Source organism: Rattus rattus, chromosome X (genome assembly GCF_011064425.1).
Source record: "Rattus rattus isolate New Zealand chromosome X, Rrattus_CSIRO_v1, whole genome shotgun sequence".
NCBI lineage: Eukaryota > Metazoa > Chordata > Mammalia > Rodentia > Muridae > Rattus > Rattus rattus.
The window spans coordinates 42,596,854-42,621,061 of NC_046172.1; the positions used below are offsets into that span (position 1 = coordinate 42,596,854).

General features: G+C 34.2%; 1 protein-coding gene across 1 annotated transcript in view; it reads right to left on the minus strand.

The window, feature by feature from the left end:
- Positions 1-24,208, minus strand: part of LOC116887853 (dystrophin-like) — a 569,231-nt gene that overhangs the window by 53,173 nt on the left and 491,850 nt on the right. The window contains 2 exon segments of the mRNA XM_032889357.1: positions 14,979-15,006; positions 15,008-15,096. Of these exon segments, the coding sequence (XP_032745248.1) occupies positions 14,979-15,006; positions 15,008-15,096 (117 nt within the window).

Below are 24,208 nucleotides of genomic sequence, written 5' to 3' on the forward strand. Positions count from 1 at the left end.
ATAAGCAAATCTATCTCACCAGTGGTAAAAGACAAATTATATTAAGTTACTTATTAAAAGTAAATTAAACTGTTATAAAGGAAAATGTGGCAGTATTCATGAATAATTTTAGAAACTTTTCTGATTTTGTTCTCAATTTTGAAGTATTGTACATGTTGTTAACCAAAGGCATTTAAAAGAACATATCTCTTATCTTTCTCAACATATGATCTAGGATAGAATAAACACAGATTAAAGTATCAAGAATCCCTTATTACAATTTTTCATAAATATCAGCTACTTCTCTTTAAATGATCTTGTTCTCTTGCTCTCTCTCTCTCTCTCTCTCTCTCTCTCTCTCTCTCTCTCTTTCTCACACACACACACACATTTGATGGCTCCTCTATATGCTGCACAATAACCAGTATAGTAGTATAAAAGTCACAATACTAGATGTCTGGGAATTGACCTTAAGTCTGTCTGCCTTTTTCATGAAACCAATCATTCAACAGAACAGTCTACATAAAAGATATAACTCCAACAAGGAACCTACCATGACTGCTCTCCAAAAGACCCAACGAGCACCTGAGTCAGATGCTCAACCAAGGAAAAGAAGCTGCTAATCTCTCTGGTTGAATTGAAAAAGCTGCAGAAAGATAAGGAGGAGGAGGGCAATCCTGTAGAAAGACCAGAAGTCTCAATTAACCTGGACCCAGGAGTTCTCTCAGACACTGGACCACCAACCAAGCAGTATACACAAGCTGAGATGAGGCCTCCAACACATATACAGCAGAGGACTCCCAGGTCTAGGTTCAGTCAGAGAAGATGTACCTAACCCTCAAGAGACTGGAGGCCCCAGGAAGTTTAGAGGACTGGCAGGTGGGTTGGATTAGTGGGGTGGGGATGTCCTTGTGGAGATGGAGGCAAGGGTGGGGTGGACAAGAAGAGGTATGGGATGTAGAAATCTCAGGGGGTAGACTGGGAGGGCAATAAAATTTGGCATGTAAAATTAAATAAATAAATAAATAAAGATATACCTTCAAATTTATGCAAATCTACAGTTTTAGAAATAACAATTATCTTGAACATTTACATTTTGAGTTTTTCATATTGTTTTAAATGAATTTTTGATTATATTTAACAAAAATATTTAACCAGCTTAACAAAAATTTTAAGTGTAATATTATAATATGATCTAAGATGTATTTGGCATTATAATAGCACATTGGTTTAATATGAAAAAATCAGAAAATGCTTGCATTTTGTATAAAGACTATTTACTTTTTGGTGGAATTTATTTTTAAAAGGTAAATAAATCTGAAAGATTTGTTAATGATATTTTGCCTTTGTGACTATGCTGAAAATGTAGCAACAGAATCATGTGCTTTGTGTACCAGTCAATTCAGTTTCATATTTTATTTTCTTTGAAAATTTTATTAAGTGCTAAGAAATACAGTGAGAAAGGACATTTCACAGGAGCACTCTCCTTTCTAAACCGACAGTCCACAGGAAAGAGCAGCCTGGAGAGCACAGGGCTCAGGAGCCACAGGGCAGCCTGGAATTGGGTTCTTCCCTTCTTCATGTGCACCCAGAACTGGAGCTTTCCCACAGCCCTTGGAGACAAAACTTTTCTGAAGAGAGCTGATATGTCAGGAGCACTAATCTTCTTAAGCCCCCAGCCAACAGGAGACAAAGCACTTTCTCCCCGTTGACTGTTCAAGGAGACAAACACTGCGAGCAATACTGGGACAGGATAAACAGGGTTACCTAGGACAGGACCTGTCTAGTCTCCCTCTGCACCCAAAACAGGGGCTGTCCCACCATTCTCAATAACAAAATCTACCTACAGAGAACTGGTCTGCCAGGAGCATTCTCACTGCAAAGATCAAAGGCTTAGAGGCTTACAGGTCCACAGAAGAGACAAGCACCAGTCAGAGACAGCAAGAACAACTAATGTTAGAGCTAACTAGAAGACTAGGGACAAGCTCAGGAACCTAAGTAACAGAAACCAAGACTACATGGTATCATCAGAACCCAGTTCTCCCATTAAATTAAATACTGGATATCCCAACACACTGGAAAAGGAAGTTTTGGATTTAAAATTGCATCTCATGATGCTGATAGAGGACTTAAAGGAAGACATAAATAACTCTTTAAAAGAAATACAGGACAACACAGGTAAATAAGTAGAAACCCTTAAAGAGGAAACACAAAAGTCTCTTAAAGAATTACAGGAAAACACAACCAAACAGGTAAAGGAATTGAACAAAACCATCCAGAATCTAAAACTGGAAATAGAAATAATAAACAAATCACAAAGAGAGAAAACCTTGGAAGTAGAAAATTTAGGAAAGAGAGCAGGAGATATAGACATAAGCATCACCAACAGAATACAAGAGATTGAGGAAAGAATCTCAGGAGCAGAAGATTACATAGAAAATATTGACACAATAGTCAAAGAAAATACAAACAGCAAAAAGCTCCTAACCAAAACATCCAGGAAATCCAATACACGATGAGAGGACCAAACCTAATAATATTATGCATAGAAGAGAAGAAATATTCCCAACTTAAAGAAGCAGTAAATATATTCAATTAAATTATAAAAGAAAACTTCCCTAACATAAAGAGATTCCCACGAACATACGAGGAGCCTACAGAACTCCAAACATATTGGACCAGAAAAAATTCCTATTACATAATAGTCAAAACACCAAACACAGAAAACAAACAAAAGATATTAAAAGCAGTAAAGGAAAAGGTCAAGTAAAATATAAAGGCAGACCTATAAGAATTACACCAGACTTCTCAACAGAGACTATGAAAGCTAGAACATCCTGGACAGATGTCATACAGACCCTAAGAGAACACAAATGCCAGCACAGGGTACTATATTCAGCAAAATTCTCTATTATCATAGTCGGAGAAAACAAGATATTCCATGACAAAACCAAATTTATACAATATCTTTCCACAAATCCAGCCCTACAAAAAATAATAGATATAAAACTCCAACACAAGAAGGGAATCTGCACCCTAGAAAAAGCTAGAAAGGAATAGTTCTTGCAACCAATCCAAAAGAAGAGAGACAAACAAATAGAATATTACCTCTAACAACAAAAATAATAGGAAACAATCACTATTCCTTAATATCCCTTAACATCAATGGACTCAATTCCCCAATAAAAAGACATAGACTAGCAGACTTGATACATAAATAGGGTACAGCATTTTGTTGCATGCAGGAAAAGCACCTCAGTGACAAAGACAGACACTACCTAAGAGTAAAAGGCTGGGAAAAATTTTTGAAGCAAATGGTCTCAAGAAAGAAACTGGAGTAACCATTCTAATATCAAATAAAGTCAACTTTTAACCTAACTTTATCAAAAAAGATAAAGAAAGACACTTCATACTCATCAAAGGAAAAATTCACCAAGATGAACTCTCAATTCTGAAAATCTATGCTCCAAATACAAGGGCACCCATATTCATAAAAGAAATTTTATTCAAACCCAAAGTATACATTATACCACACACAGTAATAGGAGGAGACTTCAACAAAACATTCTCATCAATGGACAGATCATGGAAACAGAAACTAAACAGAGACACAGAGAAACTAAAAGACGTTATGATCCAAATGGATTTAACAGATATCTATAAAACATTTCCTTCTAAAACAAAAGAACATACCTTCTTCTCAGCACCTCATGGTACCTTCTCAAAATTGATCATATACTTGGTCACAAAACTGGCCTCAATACATACAAGAAGAATGAAATAATCCCATGCATTCTATCAGATCCCTACAGACTAAGACTTGTCCTCAATAACAACAAAAATGACAAAAAGCCCACATACACATGTAAGGTGAATAACAGTCTACTCAGTCATAATGTCATCATGGAAGAAATAAGGAAATTAAAGCATTTTGGGGATTTAATGAAAATGAAGGCACAACATACCCAAACTTATGGGATATAATGAAATCAGTGCTAAAAGGAAAACTCATAGCTCTGAGTGCCTCCAAAGAACCTGGAGAAAGCATATATTACCAGGTTGATGGCACACCTAAAACCTCTAGAATAAAGAGAAGCAAATATAGCCAAGGGGAGTAGATGGCAGGGAGTAGTCAACTCAAGACTGAAATCAGCCAAGTAGTAACAAAAAGAAGTATACAAAGAATCAACAAAATCAGGAGCAGGTTCATTGAGAAAATCAACAAGATAGATAAACCCTTAGCCAGAAAAAACAGAGAGCACAGAGAGAGTATCAAAATTCACAAAATCATAAAAGAAAAGGGAGAAATAACAACAGAAACTGAGTAAATAAAAAAATCAGATTCTATTACCAAAGAATATACTCAACAAAGTGGAAAATCTGGAGAAAATTGATTGATTTTCTAGACAGATACCAGGTACCAAAGTTAAATCAGGATCAGATGAACCATCTTAACAGTTCCATTACCCCTAACACAATGGAAGCAGTCATTAAAAGTCACACAACCAAAAAGAGCCCAGGACCAGATGGGTTTAGTGCAGAATTCTATCAAACCATCAAAGAAAACCTCATACCAATACCCTTCAAACTATTCCACAAAATAGAAACAGAAGAAATACTACCCAATTTGTTCTTTGATTTATGCTTATAGCTAATCTGCACAAAGACCCAAAAGAGAAAGGGAACTTCAGACCAATTTCCCTAATGAATATCAATTCAAAAATACCGAATAAAATTCTCACAAACTGAATCCACGAACACATGAAAATGGTCATTTGCCATGATCAAGTAGGCATCATCCCAGGGATGCAAGGATGTCTTAATATATGGAAATTCATCAGCATAATACACTATATAAACCAACTCAAGAGAAAAAAAACACTTGGTCATTTCATTAGATGCCAAGAAATCATTTGACAAAATTCAACACCCCTTCATGTTAAAAGTCTTGGAAATATCAGGAATTCAAGGCCCATACCTAAACATAGTAAAAAGCAATATACAGCAAACAAGTACCCAACATCAAACTAAATTTGAAGCAATCTCACCTAAATCAGGGACTAGATAAGGCTGCCAACTCTCTCCCTACCTATTCAATATAGTACTTGATGTCCTAGCCAGAGCAATCAGACAACAAAAACAGGTCAAAGGAATACAAATTGGAAAGTAAGAAGTCAAAATATCACTATTTGCAGATGACATAATAGTATACATAAACAACACCAGAAATTCCACCAGAGAACTCCTACAGCTGAAAAGCAATTTCAGCATAGTAGCTGGATATAAAATTAACTCAAACAAATCAGTAGCCTTCTGCTACTCAAAGGATAAATAGGCTGAGAAAGAAATTACAGAAATGACACCCATCACATTAGCCACAAATAGTATAAAATACCTTGGTGTGACTCTAACCAAGCAAGTGAAAGACCTCTATGACAAGAACTTCAAGTCTCTGAAGAAAGAAATTGAAGATCTCAAAAGATGGAAAGATCTCCCATGCTCATAAATTGGCAGGATTAATATAGTAAAAATGGTCATCTTGCCGAAAGCAATCTACAGGTTCAAGGCAATCCCCAACAAAATTCCAACTCAGTTCTTCACAGAATTAGAGAGAGCAATTTGTAGATTCATTTGGAAAAGTAAACAACTCTGGATAGCAAAATCTACTCTCAACAATCAAAGAACTTCTGGGGGAATCACCATCCCTGACATCAAGCTGTATCACAGATTAACTGTGATAAAAACTGTATGGTATTGGTACAGAGACAGGTGTATAGATCAATGGAATAGAATTGAAGACCCAGAAATGAACCTACACACTTTTGGTCACTTGATCTTTGACAAAAGATTTAAAATTATCCAATGGATAAAATACATTATTTTCAACAACTGGTGCTACTTGAACTGGAGGTCAGCATATAGAAGATTGCATATTGAACCATTCTTATCTCCTTGTACAAAGCTCAAGTCCAAGGGGATCAAAGACCTCCACATAAAACCAGACACACTGAAACTAATAGAAGAGTAAGTGGGGAAGAGCCTCAAACACAAAGGCAGAGGAGAAAACTTCCTGAACAGAACACAAATGGCTAATGCTCTAAGTTCAAGAATTGACAAATGGGACCTCATAAAATTGTATTGCCTCTTTAAGACAAAGGACACTGTCAATAGGACAAAACAGCAACCAACATATTGGGAAATGTCTTTACCAATCCTACATCTGATAGAGGGCTAATATCTAATATATACAAAGAGCTCAAGAAGATATACTCCAGAGATTCAAATAAACTTGTAAAAAATGGGATACAGAGCTAAACAAAGAATCTCAGCTGAGGGATATCAAATGGCTGAGAAGCACCTAATGAAATGTTCAACATCATTAGTCATCAAGGAAATGAAAATCAAAAGAACCCTGAGATACCACCTCACACCAGTCAGAATGGCCAAGAAAAAGCTCAGGTGAAAATAGATGCTGGCGATGATGTAGAGAAATAAGAACATTCCTCCATTGTTGGCGGTATTTCATGCTAGTACAACCACTCTGGAAATCAGAAAATTGGACATAGTAATACCTAAGTACCCATCTATACCTCTCCTGGGCATATACCCAAAAGATACTGCAACATATAACAAGGACACATACTCCACTACTTTAATAGCAGACTTACTTATTATAGCCAGAAGCATACAGAAAATGTGGTACATTTACACAATGGGGTACTACTCAACTATTAAAAACAATGACTACATAAAATTCGTAGGCAAATGGATGTAACTAGAAAATATCATCCTGAGTGAAGGAACCCAGGCACAAAAGAACACAAATGGTATGCACTCACTGATAAGTGGATATTAGCCCAAACATATGAAGCCCAAGAAGAAGGAAGATCCAAATGTGGGTGCTTCGTAGAAGGGAAAACAAAGTACTCACTGGAAAAAATACAGGAACAAAGAGTGGAGCAGGGACTCAAGAAAGGGTCATCCAGACTGCCCCAATTGGGGATCTGTCCCATATGCATCCACCAAACCCAGTCACTATTGCTGATGCCAAGAAGTGCTTGCTTGCAGGAGCTAGATATGGGTGTCTCTTGAAAGACTCTGCCAGAGTCCTACTGATACAGATGCAGATGGTAACATATACAGATGAGCTACTAACTATTGGACTGAACAATGGATTCCAATGGAGGAGTTAGAGAAAAGACTGAAGGGCTGAAGGGATTTTCAACACCATAGGAAGAACAACAATATCAGCCAACCATGTACGACCAGAGCTCCCAGGGACTAAACCACCTGTAAAGAGTACACATGGAGAGACCCATGATTCCAGCCATATTATGTGACATAGGATGGCATTGTCCAGCATCAATGGAAGGAAAAGCCATTGATCCTGTGAAGGCTTCTTTCCCCAATATAGTGCATTGCCAGGACACTGAAGTTGGTGTGGGTAGGTTGGAATGGGAGCATCCTCACAGAAGTATGGGAGAGAGGGGAAAGGGGATAACATTTGAAATCTAAATACATAAATTACCCAAGAAAAATAAAATTATTTTAAAAAGTAAGGCCACTTCATTCTTCTTACTGTTTGCATGGTGTGATTTAGTGTTGTTTGGCAGATTAATGAACTCTGTAGTCTAGAGCTCCCTCAGGTCTAATCAACAGGGATACCAGAAAGTAAGGAACATTCCACCATTCAAATTTCTTTGCAGCATTCATCACATTCCCAGTGATTATTTGGCAGGCAGACATTTTGTTGCACCTTATAGTTCAGAATTTTTGCAGTAGGCAGCCTCCCTGACTTACAGACAAATTGTATCAGAGATTAATATGACCAGTGTAATTATAAACCCTGATTACCGTCTTAGAAATCTTTCTCTTTCTTCTTTTCTATATAACCATCTTCCAGTAATTTGTGGTGAACCTGAAGGCCTAAATAAGCAAATGCTTAATGTCAGTGTTTTTCAAACTTCCTAATGTTGATACACTTTAATACAGTTCCTTATGTTCTGGTAAACCTCAACCATAAGTTTAGTTTTTTTTGCTAATTCATAAGTGTTATTTTGCTACTGTTATGAATTTTAATGTAAATACAATATCTTATATGTTGAATATCCAACATGTAAGACCAGTGAAAGGGATGTTTGATTGATAAAGGGGTCAGGAGTCATAAGTTGAGAACTGATTATTTATAACAGTCTGCCTTCTCCACCTCAGGAAATTTATGACGAAAATCTACTAAACTCAGTAACTAAAAAGAATAACATTAGAAAGTATAAAGGTGAAAACTTAACCTTGAAATTATAACAGTATATAAATTTGGCCAAGTTCTGTGCTTGGTTCAGTCAGTTAAGCACCTGTTGAGAAGACTTTCAAACTTGGAAAACAAACTGTTCCAGTTGTGTTCTCCCCAGGAAAAGTGTTGTCAATATCTGCTCTAGTAGTTTCTAATTCATTGTACAGTTGAAGTCAATTAGGGCAGCATAAATGAAATTACTCTGAATGCTGTGATCATTTATTGAGATTGCAATGACTGATAGAGATTTACAGCTCTGCTGACAGAAAAATCTGCCTTTTACCAAATGAAAATTTGAAATGCTACAAAATAGCAACAGAAAGCCACATCAAACATGTCATATGGGATATTAAGTTTATATTTTATTGTATTTTTATTTGGAGTTCTTCCATAGCATAAACTTGGTAAAAAAAAACCTGAAAATACTTTTTACCTTATTTGAAATAAGACTGTGCTCTAATATATATTGTAATTGAAATTGAATTATGGAAATGATATTATTGTCATTGAAGCAGTCTACATTCTGTTTGAAATCACTCATTTATTATCTTTTAAGATCTCAAATTCATGATTTTTCTACCTAGTTTCTCAATACAGAAATTATAGACATTTACCACTACATATGGCAAAAATCACAAAATTTTAATATAAAAATAAATGTACTTAAATGAATGAGAGAGGAGGGATTGATGGGAATGAGCAACTTTAGTGCCCTGTGTTATTCATATGTGGTGAATAAAGAGGGCAAAAGGCCAAGGATTATCAAATCAATTGCATTTTACAGAAGTTAGAAATTCTTCCTTTACATTGCATTTCACTTTTATATATTGCTAACTAACAAACTATTATGACATACACTCTGGACATTATATGGCTATGTTAATATTTTGTTAGCTTGATTGCTAAAAATATATAATATATGAACTGATAAATGTGTAAATTGTTAAACATATGAGTTAAGCATAAATAAAACTCTTGAAAATGAAAATATAATAGGAAATGAAATTAAATAGGAATTGTATGCCCATTTTAATCCTTTCATTTGGCACATGTGCATTCCAACTACAAGGCATTATCAGTTAGTACAAATAAAGTTATATTTCAGGAAAAATGTCACTCTTCTTGTTAAAGTCAATGGCTTGTTGTGATGAAACTTGACCAAAAGAATTTGAGAAAAAACAATTTGTTTAATCTCCATAACGCTCATCATTAGTTGAACATGTTAAAGTAAATCAAAATATATATGAACCGAGGAAATTATGAGGCTATAAAGGAGTGCCCCTCATAGTTGTAGTACCCAGTGGCTTGCATCCTGCTTTCCTATAGAATCCAGAACCAAGTTCTCTCACTATCAGTAGACTTCACAATAGTCACTAATAAAAAGTCCTATAGACTTCCCACAGCCAGATATTATGAAATAGTTTCTTAATTGAGGCTTTTCCCAATTTTAGCTTAAATGGCAGACAGCAAACTGCTCAGCAATCAATTTATAATTTAATGGTGAAACCGCTAATCAGGCTGTAAATGTATGCTACCATAATAAAGATTTATATGCCCCAGCCACATTTTTCATAAATCAGGCTATTTTCAACTGAGTAAAATGTGGGGTTATTATATTAATATGAATAAAGCTAAAAGTACTAGTATCAAGTTCAATTGACCCCTAAACAATTTGGTTAGTAGAACAACTCAGAACCAAAGGTCACAGGAACTTAGCAACAAACCTACAGATTAGGTGCCTTATGTGTGATTCCTAAAAGGCTTACCAACTATTCATTAACAGGAGTAAAATTGATAGCATGAGTAATGATCTGCAGGAGATAAATAAAATGGTCATCAACCACAAAAAACCTTATATATTCTACTACACTGATTCTATAAAATTTGCTGATTAACAAGTAAACTTATTACAATCTCTTAATGCAAATCTCTCAAAGATATCTTAACTGTATTCATCTAAATCAGAAAAAGCAAAACAAAATGAAATATTTTAAGCATACTACTTTCAGCAAAAAAAAAAAACTAAACCCTCAGATAATATCTTAAAAAGCTCAAGACTTTCTTGCTTGAATATTTCTAAGAATTTTGAAGAAAAATAATAAAATACTAAACACACATGAAAGATATTACATTTCTATGAACTGAAAGATATATATAATAAAAATATTAATATTTTAAAAGTCACCTACAACTTCAGTACAATTCTGTGTGAACTACAGCATAATGTTAAGGTGGGCTTTTATAAACTGATTTTTAAATTAATGTTAAAATTCAATAGGCTCAAATAGTATTTATGTAGGAAAATATCAAGTATAAATTTCTTTTATTGATCAACTTGTTAATGAGAAAAGAATTGGTGCTCCTCTCAGATTCCTAAAACTTCCTTTCCTTAGAATGATGACCTTAGAAAACACATAATTGTAGGTTAATCATCGACCTCTATGGGCTATCCATCTTCTCTAACTCAGATATATCTATAAAACTAACTTAAGAGCCATGACCAACTCTCCAAAATTTCAATCCCATATATAAACGCATATAAAAAGCATACATATCTTTACATAATGATTATTTAAATGTATGTTTATAATAGTGTCATGTGCAATATTTTTAATTAATTGGAATCAAACCCCATTTTTGTGTGTCAATCATAATATTTAAATATATTTATATAAATTAATATTCGTTAATGAAACCCAATTACTACTGTTATAAAACATAAATTTATATCATTAAAATGTGTAAAAATATGCAGATATGAAGAAGTACTAACTATGAAACTTTATTTATCTTAACTGCACAAAATAGCAAAAATAACCAGAAGTATTTTTGGCCAAGTAGATGTTACCTTTGAGGAGGTGGGAAGTATATAAACTTAATGAAGTTTTATAGAAAATTAAGGATTGCTGAAAACATTCTGACTATAAAAACATAGATATATTACCTTTGTGAAATCTTTCAAGCTCTAGGTATATGTGTACTTTTCTGAGGACACCAAAAACAGGAAGGGGAGTTAATCTTATGATCTAAATATTGTTTCCTGAAGACAAAATTCCACGGTCTCTTTAGAATATAGTTAAGATGGGACTGGTATCAACTAAATTACTATTGTTGCAATATATTTGGTTACATTTCTCCTGTGATTTTATATGGTGAGTATGATTATTCTCTTTCGGTTCAGTTAATAAAATGAACATGGCCAATACTAGCTCAAGTGAAAAGTCATAAACTCAAGATTGAAGTGAGCTTTAAAAAGCTAAAAACTTTTTTCCAAATATATTCAGCATATTACTATTAAGATACATTTCCACAAGTTAAATATCCATGAAATCATTTGAAATCTAAATATGTATTTTCTTCTTATAAAACTTTTTATTTGTTCAATTTTCATGAGAATTATTTGGACTGCATTAGGAATTCATAAAAAGATTTAATCAGAAAAAATGTTGTTAGTAGCAAGGCTATCCAAAATATGTTTTAACACTTCAGTAAGGTATCATGTTTGTATTAAAATTTGAAAAACATTAAATTTTATCTGTAGTTTCTCATGTATACCAAACCACACCTCAAATGCCCGAAACAGCCATATGTAGACAGTGTCTTTCCTAGAAGGCATTACTAGAAAAGTATGCATAATTTTATATTTTCAATTGTAAAAGAAGCAGTACAATCTAGCATTTATCTATCCGGCTACATTGATATAGATATACACAAGCGTGCTTTTAGAATGATTGAAATTGAGAAATGTACAGCTGTAATAAATGGGTTTCCTATTGTTTTAGTTATTGGTGATTGAAACCAGGAAATTAGCAAAATTTCAAGGTCAAAACAGTAATTTATTCTATGAAATTGAGAGTATAACCAGATGAAGGTGTTATATTCATCTGGTTACCAACTTTAGCTCTCTGGTGTTCAAGCTACATGATCTTAAATTTAGTTTCATTTTATTTTGGATTTTTCATATTTTAAAAAATACTTATATTCCCTACAAAGTGTATAACACACTTGCAAAATATTAAGCACCCAAAACTTCATAATAACAATTACTATATATGGAAAATTACATTTCTGTACTTCTGGTATCTTGATTTAAGCAATCACTTAGTTTTCAATGTGCCCCTTATTTAAAATCTGACATCCACTTCAGACCTTCTGCTAAGGCAGGGCAAAGGAACCTGGCAAAAGAGGACTTTAAATATTATTCTGCAACATAGTAGCCAGCAGTTACTTAATAGAAAGGCAATCACAGGTAACTAGGTATCCATTTTGTTTCTGCAAATTAGACACATGTAACACACTCACATTTATTTGGTAGTTATTTCCCTACTAATGAATTAAAAATAAAAAAAACAAAATAATAAAGGCAAATTACTTTCTTTTTCTCATTATATACATGTATGCTTGTGTATGTGTCTGTGTCAGTGTATGTACACAAAAATGCTTCTACATAGGGCATAAAGGGTTTCATTTTCTCTTTTATTTAGTACTTTCAGATAGTTCTCCACTCTGAATGGCACTCCCACATTAGCCTTGAAGCCAGCAAACTCTATTGATTCTCTTGTCTCAGTTACCCTGAATATGGTGGCTGGAGTTATGTAGGCATTCATTATGTGGATGCTAGGATCAAACCTCCCATATACATAACTGAGCAACAATCTGTTTTAAATTCTGTTTCTTCTCTCCAGCCTTAGAAAATAGCTTTCTACATGAACACTTTAAACCTTAGCCTCAGTACTTCCAATTTTCCTTATATGGAGTGTATCCTAGTCATCTATTGGTTCTGTACCTCAAGCTGCTTCTGTCTCAAAAGTATTCCCCCAAATAATTATATCACAAGTGTATTTGTGCTAGGTCAACTGAAGCCAATGTGTTGGAAACTGAAGCTAGTGTCTGGAAATAGTCTTTGTCTTAGAAAATGTTATGTTGTATTTTTTTAAAAGAGCCACCACGTAGAAATAATTCTGCTTCATAGCCCTTTAAAACCTTTTCTGAAAAGGTATGGGAAAGGTTGAATATTGGGGTTTTGCCTCATAACATTTAGTCATTTTCACATAATAAGAGTAGAATTCTATCCTATTCAGTAGTTTAATGTGTCAGCACTATACAGGTGTACATGACAAAATTTACTCTGTATCTCATGATATAGTACTGTTCACTATAACATAAGCATTTTCAGATCTCAGCAATTTTATTGGGATATGAGTATTTAACAAAAGTTGTACTACATAGAGATGCTTTCCTATAAAAGTATTCAGTCTGTTAGAATGTTTTTTACTCTGTTGTCACTTAATAACAGAAAACGAGATAACGTTGTTGTGGACTGGCACTCTAAAGCAGTAACCCAAGGACATGTCATTTCACTGGAATGAAAAAAAAAAGATTCACACAACAGAAAACAAAAAAGATAAGGCTTTAAGGAACTGTGTTATAGGTTAGTTTTGATATACTGTTAAGAACTACTTTAGGCTGATAAAGACATTTGAACTTGTAATGAAGGGTTCTTTTGAGATATTAGATTTGTGGACTCTGTCGAAAAGGAAAGACAGGACTTTCCTGGGTGTAATCAACCTTATCGGCATCAGACTAAGAAGATAACTAAGTCAGTAGAATACTCCACCCACTCCTAACTAAGAGGGCCAGAGTTTGATGCCCAAGTTAACCCATGTAAATGGAAGAGTGCCAGATGCATAAGGATATCCTGAAGCACCTATGAATAGAGGATAAGGCTGCCATCGCTGGGGTTGGTTGTCAGCTATTTATGGCAAACATATAGTTTCATGTTGATAGAGACCACTCAAAAAACCAATGTCTAGAGCAATCAGAAGATAACGCACCTTATACCCTGGGCTTCCATAATATAAATATGTAAATTTGTAGATAATTGGACATGTACATATAAAACAAAACTTTGAAATACACACATTATCATTTTTGTTTGTTTGTTTGTTTTAGTATTAATATGTACTTATTTTTATTTTACGTTTATGCATATGTCCCTGAGTGTATTTCTGTGTACCCTGTGTGTGAAGGAGACTCCTGAATTAAGAAGAGACACAGAGCCCTCTTATCTAGTAAGTTATTAAAGATATTTGGACAGCTAAGGCATAGCCTGGAATTCCCTGAATCTCGTGTTCTCTAATACACAAAAGGCCAGAATTGCAGGCATTTGCAAAAAACATTTATATACAAAAAAGTATAAATAATTTCAACTGGGTTTGGACACGCTTGATGGCTGAATATCTACTCCTAGTCAACTTCTATGATTATACATCCAATGTATGTGCATGAGAACAATAAAAAGCTTAAAGGAATGAATACAAAAGTACAAATACTCCATTTTATATCATTTAACAGAATTTAATACATTTTAAGTTAATTTTTGCTCACACTCAGACTATAGGTTTAGGGAATACCTAAATAGTATTATTTAGTCAGATTTCTAATGCATGTAATCATTATAAAAATAATTAGATCTGAATTTGTGTATTTCTTCAAAGGCAGGGATGAAAGAGAAAGCAAACAGAGTAAGTTAATGAAAATGAGAATGCACAGTGGAGGATGATTTAAATTTTTATGCATAAATACACTACATTTTACTATCTGAATTAAATTGCATTCTAAATTTTCTAAATACATTTTCCTATTGGAAATTAAATGTTGTAAAGTATGTATGCAGTTGCTTAAAAATTAAAATAAAATCAAATCTGACCTTAAGTTGTTCTTCCAAAGCAGCTGTTGTAATCACCTTCGATTCTCAACCACTACAACCATGTGTGAGTGGCTTGATTGACCCTGACCTGTTCCTTGTTCTAGATCTTCTTAAGCACCTGAAAAGAAAAATAATCCAAAAGGAAACACTAAGAACATCTCTCCTCAAGTGTGTGTGTGAGCTATATCTCCCACATATGAGGTAATGCAATAGCTCATTTAACTAGCCTAATTTCCAAGCAATTTTCCCTTAGTTTACTCAGTAATTTTTTTTTCTGTTTCATTTGAACTGCAAAATACAATGGCAGGTCATACATTGTGAAGGGTACATTTAGAGTGTACTTCTTTTCACACACTACCTTTTCAAGGACTTTATTTTAATTATCTCTATCTCTAGCATTGTCAGTATTTTCTCCCTTACTAAAATTCTCCATCACAATAGAAAGAAAGTAATCATTCTTGACCCAACAGCTTGAGTGTTCAATTTAATGTTCATTTTCATTGGAAAATAATTTTTACAATGATTCTCTGTTCTTAGTTAGCCAAACCTTCACTGCCCACTATCACATGGAAGCATTTTTGCAAAGGTTGTCAAATTCATTATTTATTTTTCACAACATCTCATTTGATATTTCCTTAACTGTTCTCTAGATCTAATTTTTGCTTACTAATGTCTATCAGTTTCTTAATGCATGTTTTAAAAAATAAAGTTTTACAAACACTTGCCAAAATATCCTCACCTGGATCTGCAGTCACCCCCAAACCTCAAAAAATATGCTATTAGTAGAATTTGCTTGAATAGGTCTTTAAATATTCTAGATAACTATTTTGCTTCTCAAAATCTTTTGTTATATAACACAAAAATGGACAGGTGTTTTGGAGACATTGTTTTAAATTTCTGGAATTCCTACTGTCAATACATACAAAAAAATAACACTACATTTCTTAGTTATTAAAATGTTATAGAATTTAGTAGAGAGATGAATCACAGCTTTAAATGAATGAAAACTTTATTCCTAGAACTTTCAATTTTCAATCCTCACTTGGAAATTACTATAAAATCATTCATTTTTTAATTTTCTCTAGATTTTTTTGCTCCATTTTCATGTGAAGGAATGAGCCTATTTTGTGTGTGGCTTCTATATTGCCTAACATGCCTTTGACGTTCTAGAGCTTGTTCTGCTTAATAAAACGTTTTCTGCCATGAGGATAAAAATGGAGTCATTAACATTCAAAGTTGTCCTTGAATGTGGTGTTGAATAATAATAACTTTCATTGAGTTACATAAGCTAAGAATTTTCAGTTTGTCAGCCACAAATATTTAGAACAATTAAGGAAATTATTAGTTGGTCAGAATATCATTATCATTACCTGGCTTTTATAACTTCAGAAAATTATGTTTTGTATATGACCACAAAAAAAGTAATTAATATATATATATGTATATATATGTATGTATATATAAATATTGATATAGATATATTTAGTAGTAAAGCATACTAGGAAATAATGCCAGACTGAACACCATTTTACACATAAATTACTTAATTGCTTTAATGGAATATTAAAAATATATGTGAAAATCATTGTCTTATTTATGAAACTATTACTTCCAAAAACAAATTTTTATAAAGTACTTGTGATAAAAATAGTTTTGATATTTCTTGATTTAAAGTAATTTCTTACTATGTATTTGTTCTCAAGTTAGATATATGCTTTTACAATTTTGATCAATGACATATTTCTTACTTTGAAAAATATTAATATAAGGTATTAATGAAACTAATAGTGATTTGATAACTTTCAAATGAACAGTATGTTCCCACTTTAATTTGAATGACAAGAGGAATTTAATGAAACATGGGAATGACTCTCCATATTTTCTGACAGAGCATAGAACACTGGATATTGCCCTAGACATATGATTTAATATCATATCTCATAACTTTTCTTATCTTCTATGACTTTTTAATATATAATTTCTCTGGCTCAAATTGATAATGTTAATGAAATTTTTAGCAATAAACTTTATAGTTGCAAATGAGAAACTCCTGTAAACTTCCTTGTTCTGAGCTTTTGACACCCCAAATCATTAAGCATTATTATCCTAGTATTAATGCTTTCTCATATTATCAATAAAAAGACTATAAAATATACAGTGTCTGGAGGGTACTTTTGAAAAATATTTTTTGTGTGTCTGTATAAGCAGCAAAGTGTTACAACACAAATTGTAGGATGATCATTCTAAGTACGAGTAAATGAGGTCTCTGAAAAAATCTGGATGAAATGGACAATTTTCTAGTCAAATACCAGGAACCAAAGTTAAGTCACGATCAGATAACCATCTAAACAATTCCATAACTCATAAAGAAATAGAAGCAGTTATTACAAGTCTCCCAACCAAAAAGAGCCCAGGACCAGATGGGTTTAGTACAGAATTCTATCAGATCTTCATAGAAGACTTCATGCCAATACTATCCAAACTATTCCACAAAATAGAAAGAAAAGGAGCACTGATCATTGGAGTAAAGCAATATGTTTGCCTGGCTTCCTCTTTGGTGTTTTGTATTTTCAAAAACACTCATTTTGATAAAATATTTTAATTAAAATATTAGTTAAACATTGACTTTTTGGATTTGAATCTCTCATAGATTTATACAGTAGAGGTTTACTGTTATTTTGCTCATTGAACATAAAATATAACCCAAGATATTTCCAAATACAGACATGACCCCAGAGTAGCATATTGATTATTCAAAGCCCATATCTTTACGTCACAATGATGTTTTATTTCATTATAAATGTGTTTCTCATTAAAAATGTACAATTCACATGTCTAAGTACTAGATATCTTATAATCCATTTGTTGATATTGTACATATTAAATTGATTTTTTGTCACATTGGCCAGATTAAAAAAAATCTGACATGCTCCTAATTAAATTTCTATACCATTATTAGATACAAGTGTCAGTGATATTTGTTCTCTAATATCAAATAGCAATTCTCTTTTCTTAGGATAGGAGAAAAGGGCAACATTGAAATACATTAAAAACCCTTAGATCTGAAAAACTACAGGTTTCTTATACCTCTGTGGTTAATTATCTTTCTTCTAAATAATGCTTTAATTAAAGGACTTCAGCAAACTTTGACCTCTTAGTACTGGATCCTAATTTTAATATGTGAACATGATTTTTCTCTACTACTTTTAAATGTCACCAGTGGGGCAAACTTTCTTGGTCTCACCAGATCAAACAGTTTTGGAACAACCATTACAAAAAGTAACATCAGTATTTGGTCTAGACTCATCCTACCTTACTAATTCTGTTTGGGTATGAAACAATGATTAAGTAATGAAAAGAATCGAGCTTATAAGCAGAGAGACATTTTGGATTTGCATTTAGATATACAGAGCAACCCGTACAGAAAGGTAGATGTAATATAAACTAAAACAAAATGGGTACCTTGCTTCTTCAAGAATTCTACACTGATTCATTTGGTCATAGCACAGACTGGGTACCTGGACTCACAACCCTAGCAGGATCTCCTTGAAAAGTTCTATATTGGTCTTCAATTTTTTACATAAGCTGAATATTTAGAGGGAATGTGTTTTTGTTTCTGTTAAGCTTTGGAGATGACAAGTGTGACTTGGCATTTAAAAGACATCTTCTTTTAGAAGACTTCTAAAAGACAACTTCAACAAGCAAATTTCAAAAACCATAGAAGCAGTGGTTTTTAAGATCTGAAATTGAGTTCTATTACTAAGAAAAACAATATTGATAACAGAATTGTTATATCTGTATATGATTTAGATTGTCAAAAATATGATATAGTAGGTAGAACATTAACTTAAAAATGAGAATGCATTTATGATAATGCAATTTAACAACTGTCCTAGGTTTGATCACTATATCCCTTGCTAAACTAAGCTTCACACTTCTAATTAGTGAGAAAAGATATTTAGCCATTAGGGTAGTTCTTATCATGGACATAGGTATAATTGATTAGCATTTTGTCTAACATATTATATGAACTGTATAAATACTAACAGTCACTTACATCTTATCCCCATAATTAGACATATCCAGAAGAAAGCAGTAAAATAATGTCACAAGAACCAGTATTTACCTAATTCCTGCACTCAGCCTTATCCAATGCAATGTACCACTCATTATCCCATAAACATACTTCTAGAAATGCATGAAATGACAGTGAAGGTTAGGGTCTAAAAGTATATAATTGATTTAAAATCCTTAAAAATGTTTTAAATATTTTCTTTTATGATTTACATGTATATTTGCATTAGTTTCAGTGTGGGACTGTTTTTGTGTGTGTGCTTATATATGCAGTGGTGTGAGTATAGTTTCGTGTGTGTGTGTGTGTGTGTGTGTGTGTGTGTGTGTGTGTGTGTCAGGAACATACACAGAGACACCAAAAGGGGAATGGATCCCATGTAGTCAGAGTTTTCAGGCATTTTGAGTCAGTTGACTTGAGTGCTGAGATATGAATTCTAGTTTTTGTGATGGTAAGAACTCATTTCTCTTATCCATAACCCAAACCCTAAAATAACCATTTCCTTTGCACGTTATTTATACAAGATTAACAAAAGTAATTCAAAGACTCAGAACTGGTGAAAGAATCGTGCTGCATAAGTATCTATAAGTGCTCAGCTGTGGATGAATCATCTCCTTCTATCATCCATCATCCAAGGCCCAGGGAAAAACTTGCCAGGAGGTGGGAGTACAGAAAGAATGTAAGAGCCAGCAGATGGGGAAGAGAGCTATGAAATACTGACATGGCATATATATATATATATATATATATATATATATATATATATATATTACAGCAACTCATAGCTACTATGTTTACTTGCATAAGTACTGAAAAGGCTAATCAAAATTTCTTCATGACTAGGGGAGGTACCCTTGAAGTTTGACTCTTAGTGTAGAAACTACTGATAATTTATGGCTGATGAAGGTGGTAGAGTCAATTTTATTTGAGCATTTAGCTACTAGTAGGTCGAATGTGTTCCAATTGATGGCTCAAACTACATGGGAATGTTGTGTGGGTAGGATTACTTGTACTAAAGTGACTATTGGTAAGAAAGACAGGGAAAAGAGACGTGAAGTTTGGAAGCAGACATAATGGGGACACTAGGTAGAGTTGTAAGTAGGCAGTGATTGATGGATATTATCAGAGTGCATCATATGAATGTATGAAATTTTGATAAATGAATAGAAGTATTATTTAAAGTAAATGCAGTTTGAAGTTAACAGATCTAATGATTTAGTTTATTGCTGAAAAATTACCATAGCAATAGACATGTTATAAATTAAAAATCATAATCACTAAATGGCAGCCCATAATTTCCTTGCTATTTGTTCTTCTCCATAATCAATGATTTTATGCATCCAGATATACTAAATATAACATTAGCATCAAACTCATTTAAATCAATCTACTTCTTATCCCCTTTTCAGATAGTAATGCAACTTTCACTATGAGCTTTTTCCTCTTGTTGCTTTCCTCATCTGTTTAGCTCTAATTTATACAAAGGGATACTGCATGGATATAAACTGAACATTGCTTCAGATATTTTCATTCTCAGTATTTTGTGAACAGCTGCTATCAGCATATTTTTCCACCAAGGTTCACTTTAAGTTTACAGGCTTCTATCTCCTCAATCTCTTTCTCTTCTTCAAATCCACAAAACTATTAGAGCGCTGCCTTGTCTCTTGTCTGCTTCTCTGCATAGTATCTAAACTATAGATTCACAGACATAGTCACAATTTAATAAAACTCCAGAAGAGAGGAAATGCTTTTTTTTTTTAATTTGAAAGCAGAAGGTAGGTTAAAAGCAGGAGTCTTTGTGAATGTGTCACCCTGAAACATCTGAAGCATGGACAGGGAGATCTCGAGTTCATTGATTCAAATGTAGCCTGCAAAATACTGCAACATAAAAAGAAAATTGAATCTAACCAGTTTCTGGTAATGTTACTTTGTGTAAACCCTTAATAAAGATTTGCTTATGTGTGAAAATCTCTCTAGCACAAGTTTAGTATTGGAGTTAAATGAGCTAATAATCAGAATCAGCCATCACAGTGTTTAGGGTGCTAGGATGTGATAATGACATGCATTTTTATTATCTATTATGTACATATAATTATACTAATAAAATGAATGCAATTGAAATAGTCTCAGTGAGTATAACTTATTCCTTATACCTTTTAAAATCATACTTCATATTTTTTAATTATGAGATATTCTCACTCTGTTGACATTATAGAACACCCCAATAAAATATGATCCAATTATTTTGTAATCCTTTCTAGAAAGAAGCCATGGCTTCAGTAATTAGGAGAGCATAAGCTGGAATATATAAGAATGCAAATATCATTATTATCATTAACATCATCAAGAATATCATCTACAATACAGCTTGTCTTTGAAATCTACTACTTAAAATCATGACAAAAAGTAACTTGCCTTTAAACTAGATTTAAAAAGTTAGAAGAGTATTACAACCATACTATTACATTGAATGCATGAAAGTGTCACTTCTTTTTCTTTTAATTAAATTTGGTGTATATATGTTAAGATAACTTTACTTTGAAAAATATCTATGTAAATGTCAATGTAAGTACTTAAGTAAAGAAGTCATACTATGAGTATGACAAAGAAAAAAAAAACTTAAGACAAGAAACAAGATACAGATCTATGTAAGTTACTTTATAGAAATGTTCCTGGATCATCTTTGTGAGTTGCTTTTTGCAGCTACATGCATTTTTATTGCCCATTTCAGTTGTCAAATTCTTTTGCCCTCGTCAGAAAGGTAATGATGATGAGGATGGCTAATGTAATGATATAGTGAGAATTATGAAAACATGGGTTCTGATAAAAATTTCTAAAGCAATTATTTCTTAAGTACTCTGCCAGACATTGCAGAAACAAAGATGAACTTTTGTTCTCTGATTATAATATGGTAGTTTTGGTCTGAGTATAATGTTTATCTTCACTTACATAGGCATCAAAATTTCATTAACTACTTATGGGGCAAAGGATAGAAATTCAAGTGGAACTTTAAAGCAGTACGTATGTTTAATTTTTATCATCCTTAGGTTGGGAGAGAGCCTGCAAAGAACAAAAAGCACTATTCTCAAGGCTTATCTTTCTCACTCATCTCAAATACTGCATTTTTTTTGTCCATTTTATGAAATTGGGTATTTCTTATTTATATTTCAATTGTTATTACCTTTCCCGGTTTCCATGCCAAGATCCCCCTAACCCCTTGCCCTCCCCTTCTATATGGGAGCCCCGTCTGTATGTAAACAACTTATTGCGAATGCGCACGCTTGTCCCCTTGCCAGGGTGGCCATAGGATAATGAGGTGATCTGGCGCCCTCCTGTGGTGAACAACAGTACTGTGCATGCGTGGGTTTGTACCTGGCGTCAATCTGGCCTGGGCGGTACCATGCTAACGGGGTGGTCCATGCTCCGCCAATCCCTGGAGGAAAAGTAGCAGGGGTGATAGTGGGGTGATTCATGCTCCACCAATATCTGAAAGACAATTAGCATAGCCCCAGCCTGTTGTGTATATAAGGCAAGCGCTTTTGCCACTTGAGGTCCCCATATCAGCAATGTGGTGGTCCTGCAATAAAGGCTGTTGAGAAGAATCCGACGATGTTGCGTCTTCCTTGCGGGCTGAGGTGGATGCTACAACTGGTGGTCCATACAGGAGCAAGGACATCCTCGTGGATTCAGAACTCTTCAATTCCAGGACAGCAACGTCGGAAAATTCCCGGGTAAGGGACAATAAAGTTCTCGGGAGGTAAGCAGAGAAGATGAAAGCCTTGGTTTAGAGGCTAAAAAGTCTGTGGTCTACAGCAATGTTGTTTCCAATTGATCTTTTTGTGGGTAGGGCTTGTAATTTTGTTTCTTTTCTTCTTTGTGTGGTAGATTTGTTTTCTATTGAATTGCCACCATCCGGAGCGGGAGTGCATTTGCTGGGAATAGCCAACAAGTGTCAGGCTACTAAATCGTGTGTAAACAAACACGCCAGCCTGAGCTTCCAGGGACTAAGCCACTACCTAAAGACTATACATGGACTGACCCTGGACTCTGACCTCATAGGTAGCAGTGAATATCCTAGTAAGAGCACCAGTGGAAGGAAGCCCTGGGTCCTGCTAAAGACTGAACCCCAGTGAACTAGATTGTTGGGGGCGGCAATGGGGGAGGATGAGGAGGGGAACACCCATAAAGAAGGGGGGGGGGAAGGGATGTTTGCTCAGAAACCGGGAAAGGGAATAACACTCGAAATGTATATAAGAAATACTCAAGTTAATTTTAAAAAAAAAAAACGCTCATAAATAAAAGTTCCCCAGGTAACGAGGGACAATACAAATCTGCGGTAGTAAGCAGCGATAAGGCCTCCGGGTATGGAGAAAGTGTAGTGAGTAGGAAATTTAATTTTATGGACCCTGCTCTAGTGGCAGTGTGTTGGTTGATAGCCAACATTATTTTTTGAAACATAGTGTTTTATCTGTGCTTCTGCTCGAAGCCCACACAGTAGGGGGGAGCGAAACTAGCTGTGGAGCTGCTGTAGTGAGCATGGGGACTTCTCAGTCTCACCCAATTTTTCTGGCTCTTCAAGAACTGTTTGAAAGAAAAAGGCTTAGGATGAAAAGAAGCACTCTAGAGAGATTTCTTAGTGAATGTGATGCCATTGCACCTTGGTTCGCTGTCTCTGAGAATCTCATGGTGGGCAGCTGGCATAAGCTGGGGAAGGATTTAGATTTTGCTTGGGAGCAAGGAACCTTGAAGGCGGGGGTTCGGCCGGTATGGCGCTTAGTGCGTAGCTGCCTAGAAGATCAGAAATGCTGTCAGCAGGGTATAGAAAAGGGACAGGCTGTGTTAGAAATGCTACAGGAGGAAGGAACTGAAAAGGCTGAGAGTGAGGTGGGGGAGGACTCTAAGGAAAACAAGAACAAGAAAGGAATTTATCCATCCCTCAAAGAACAGGGTCAGGAAAAAAAATCCCAGTTGCTGCCTTTAGTGGCCAGACCTTCAACACTTGCTCACAGAAGGAGAGCATTCATTAAAGAAGTTCTTTAAGGGGCCTACCTTATCTGCTGGCCTTATTCCATGAGAGGTTGATCTCCAACTTTAAGTTACCTTTCCGTTGGTCATCATTGACATGGAGAGTGAATTTTATCCTATCCCCTCGGCAGCC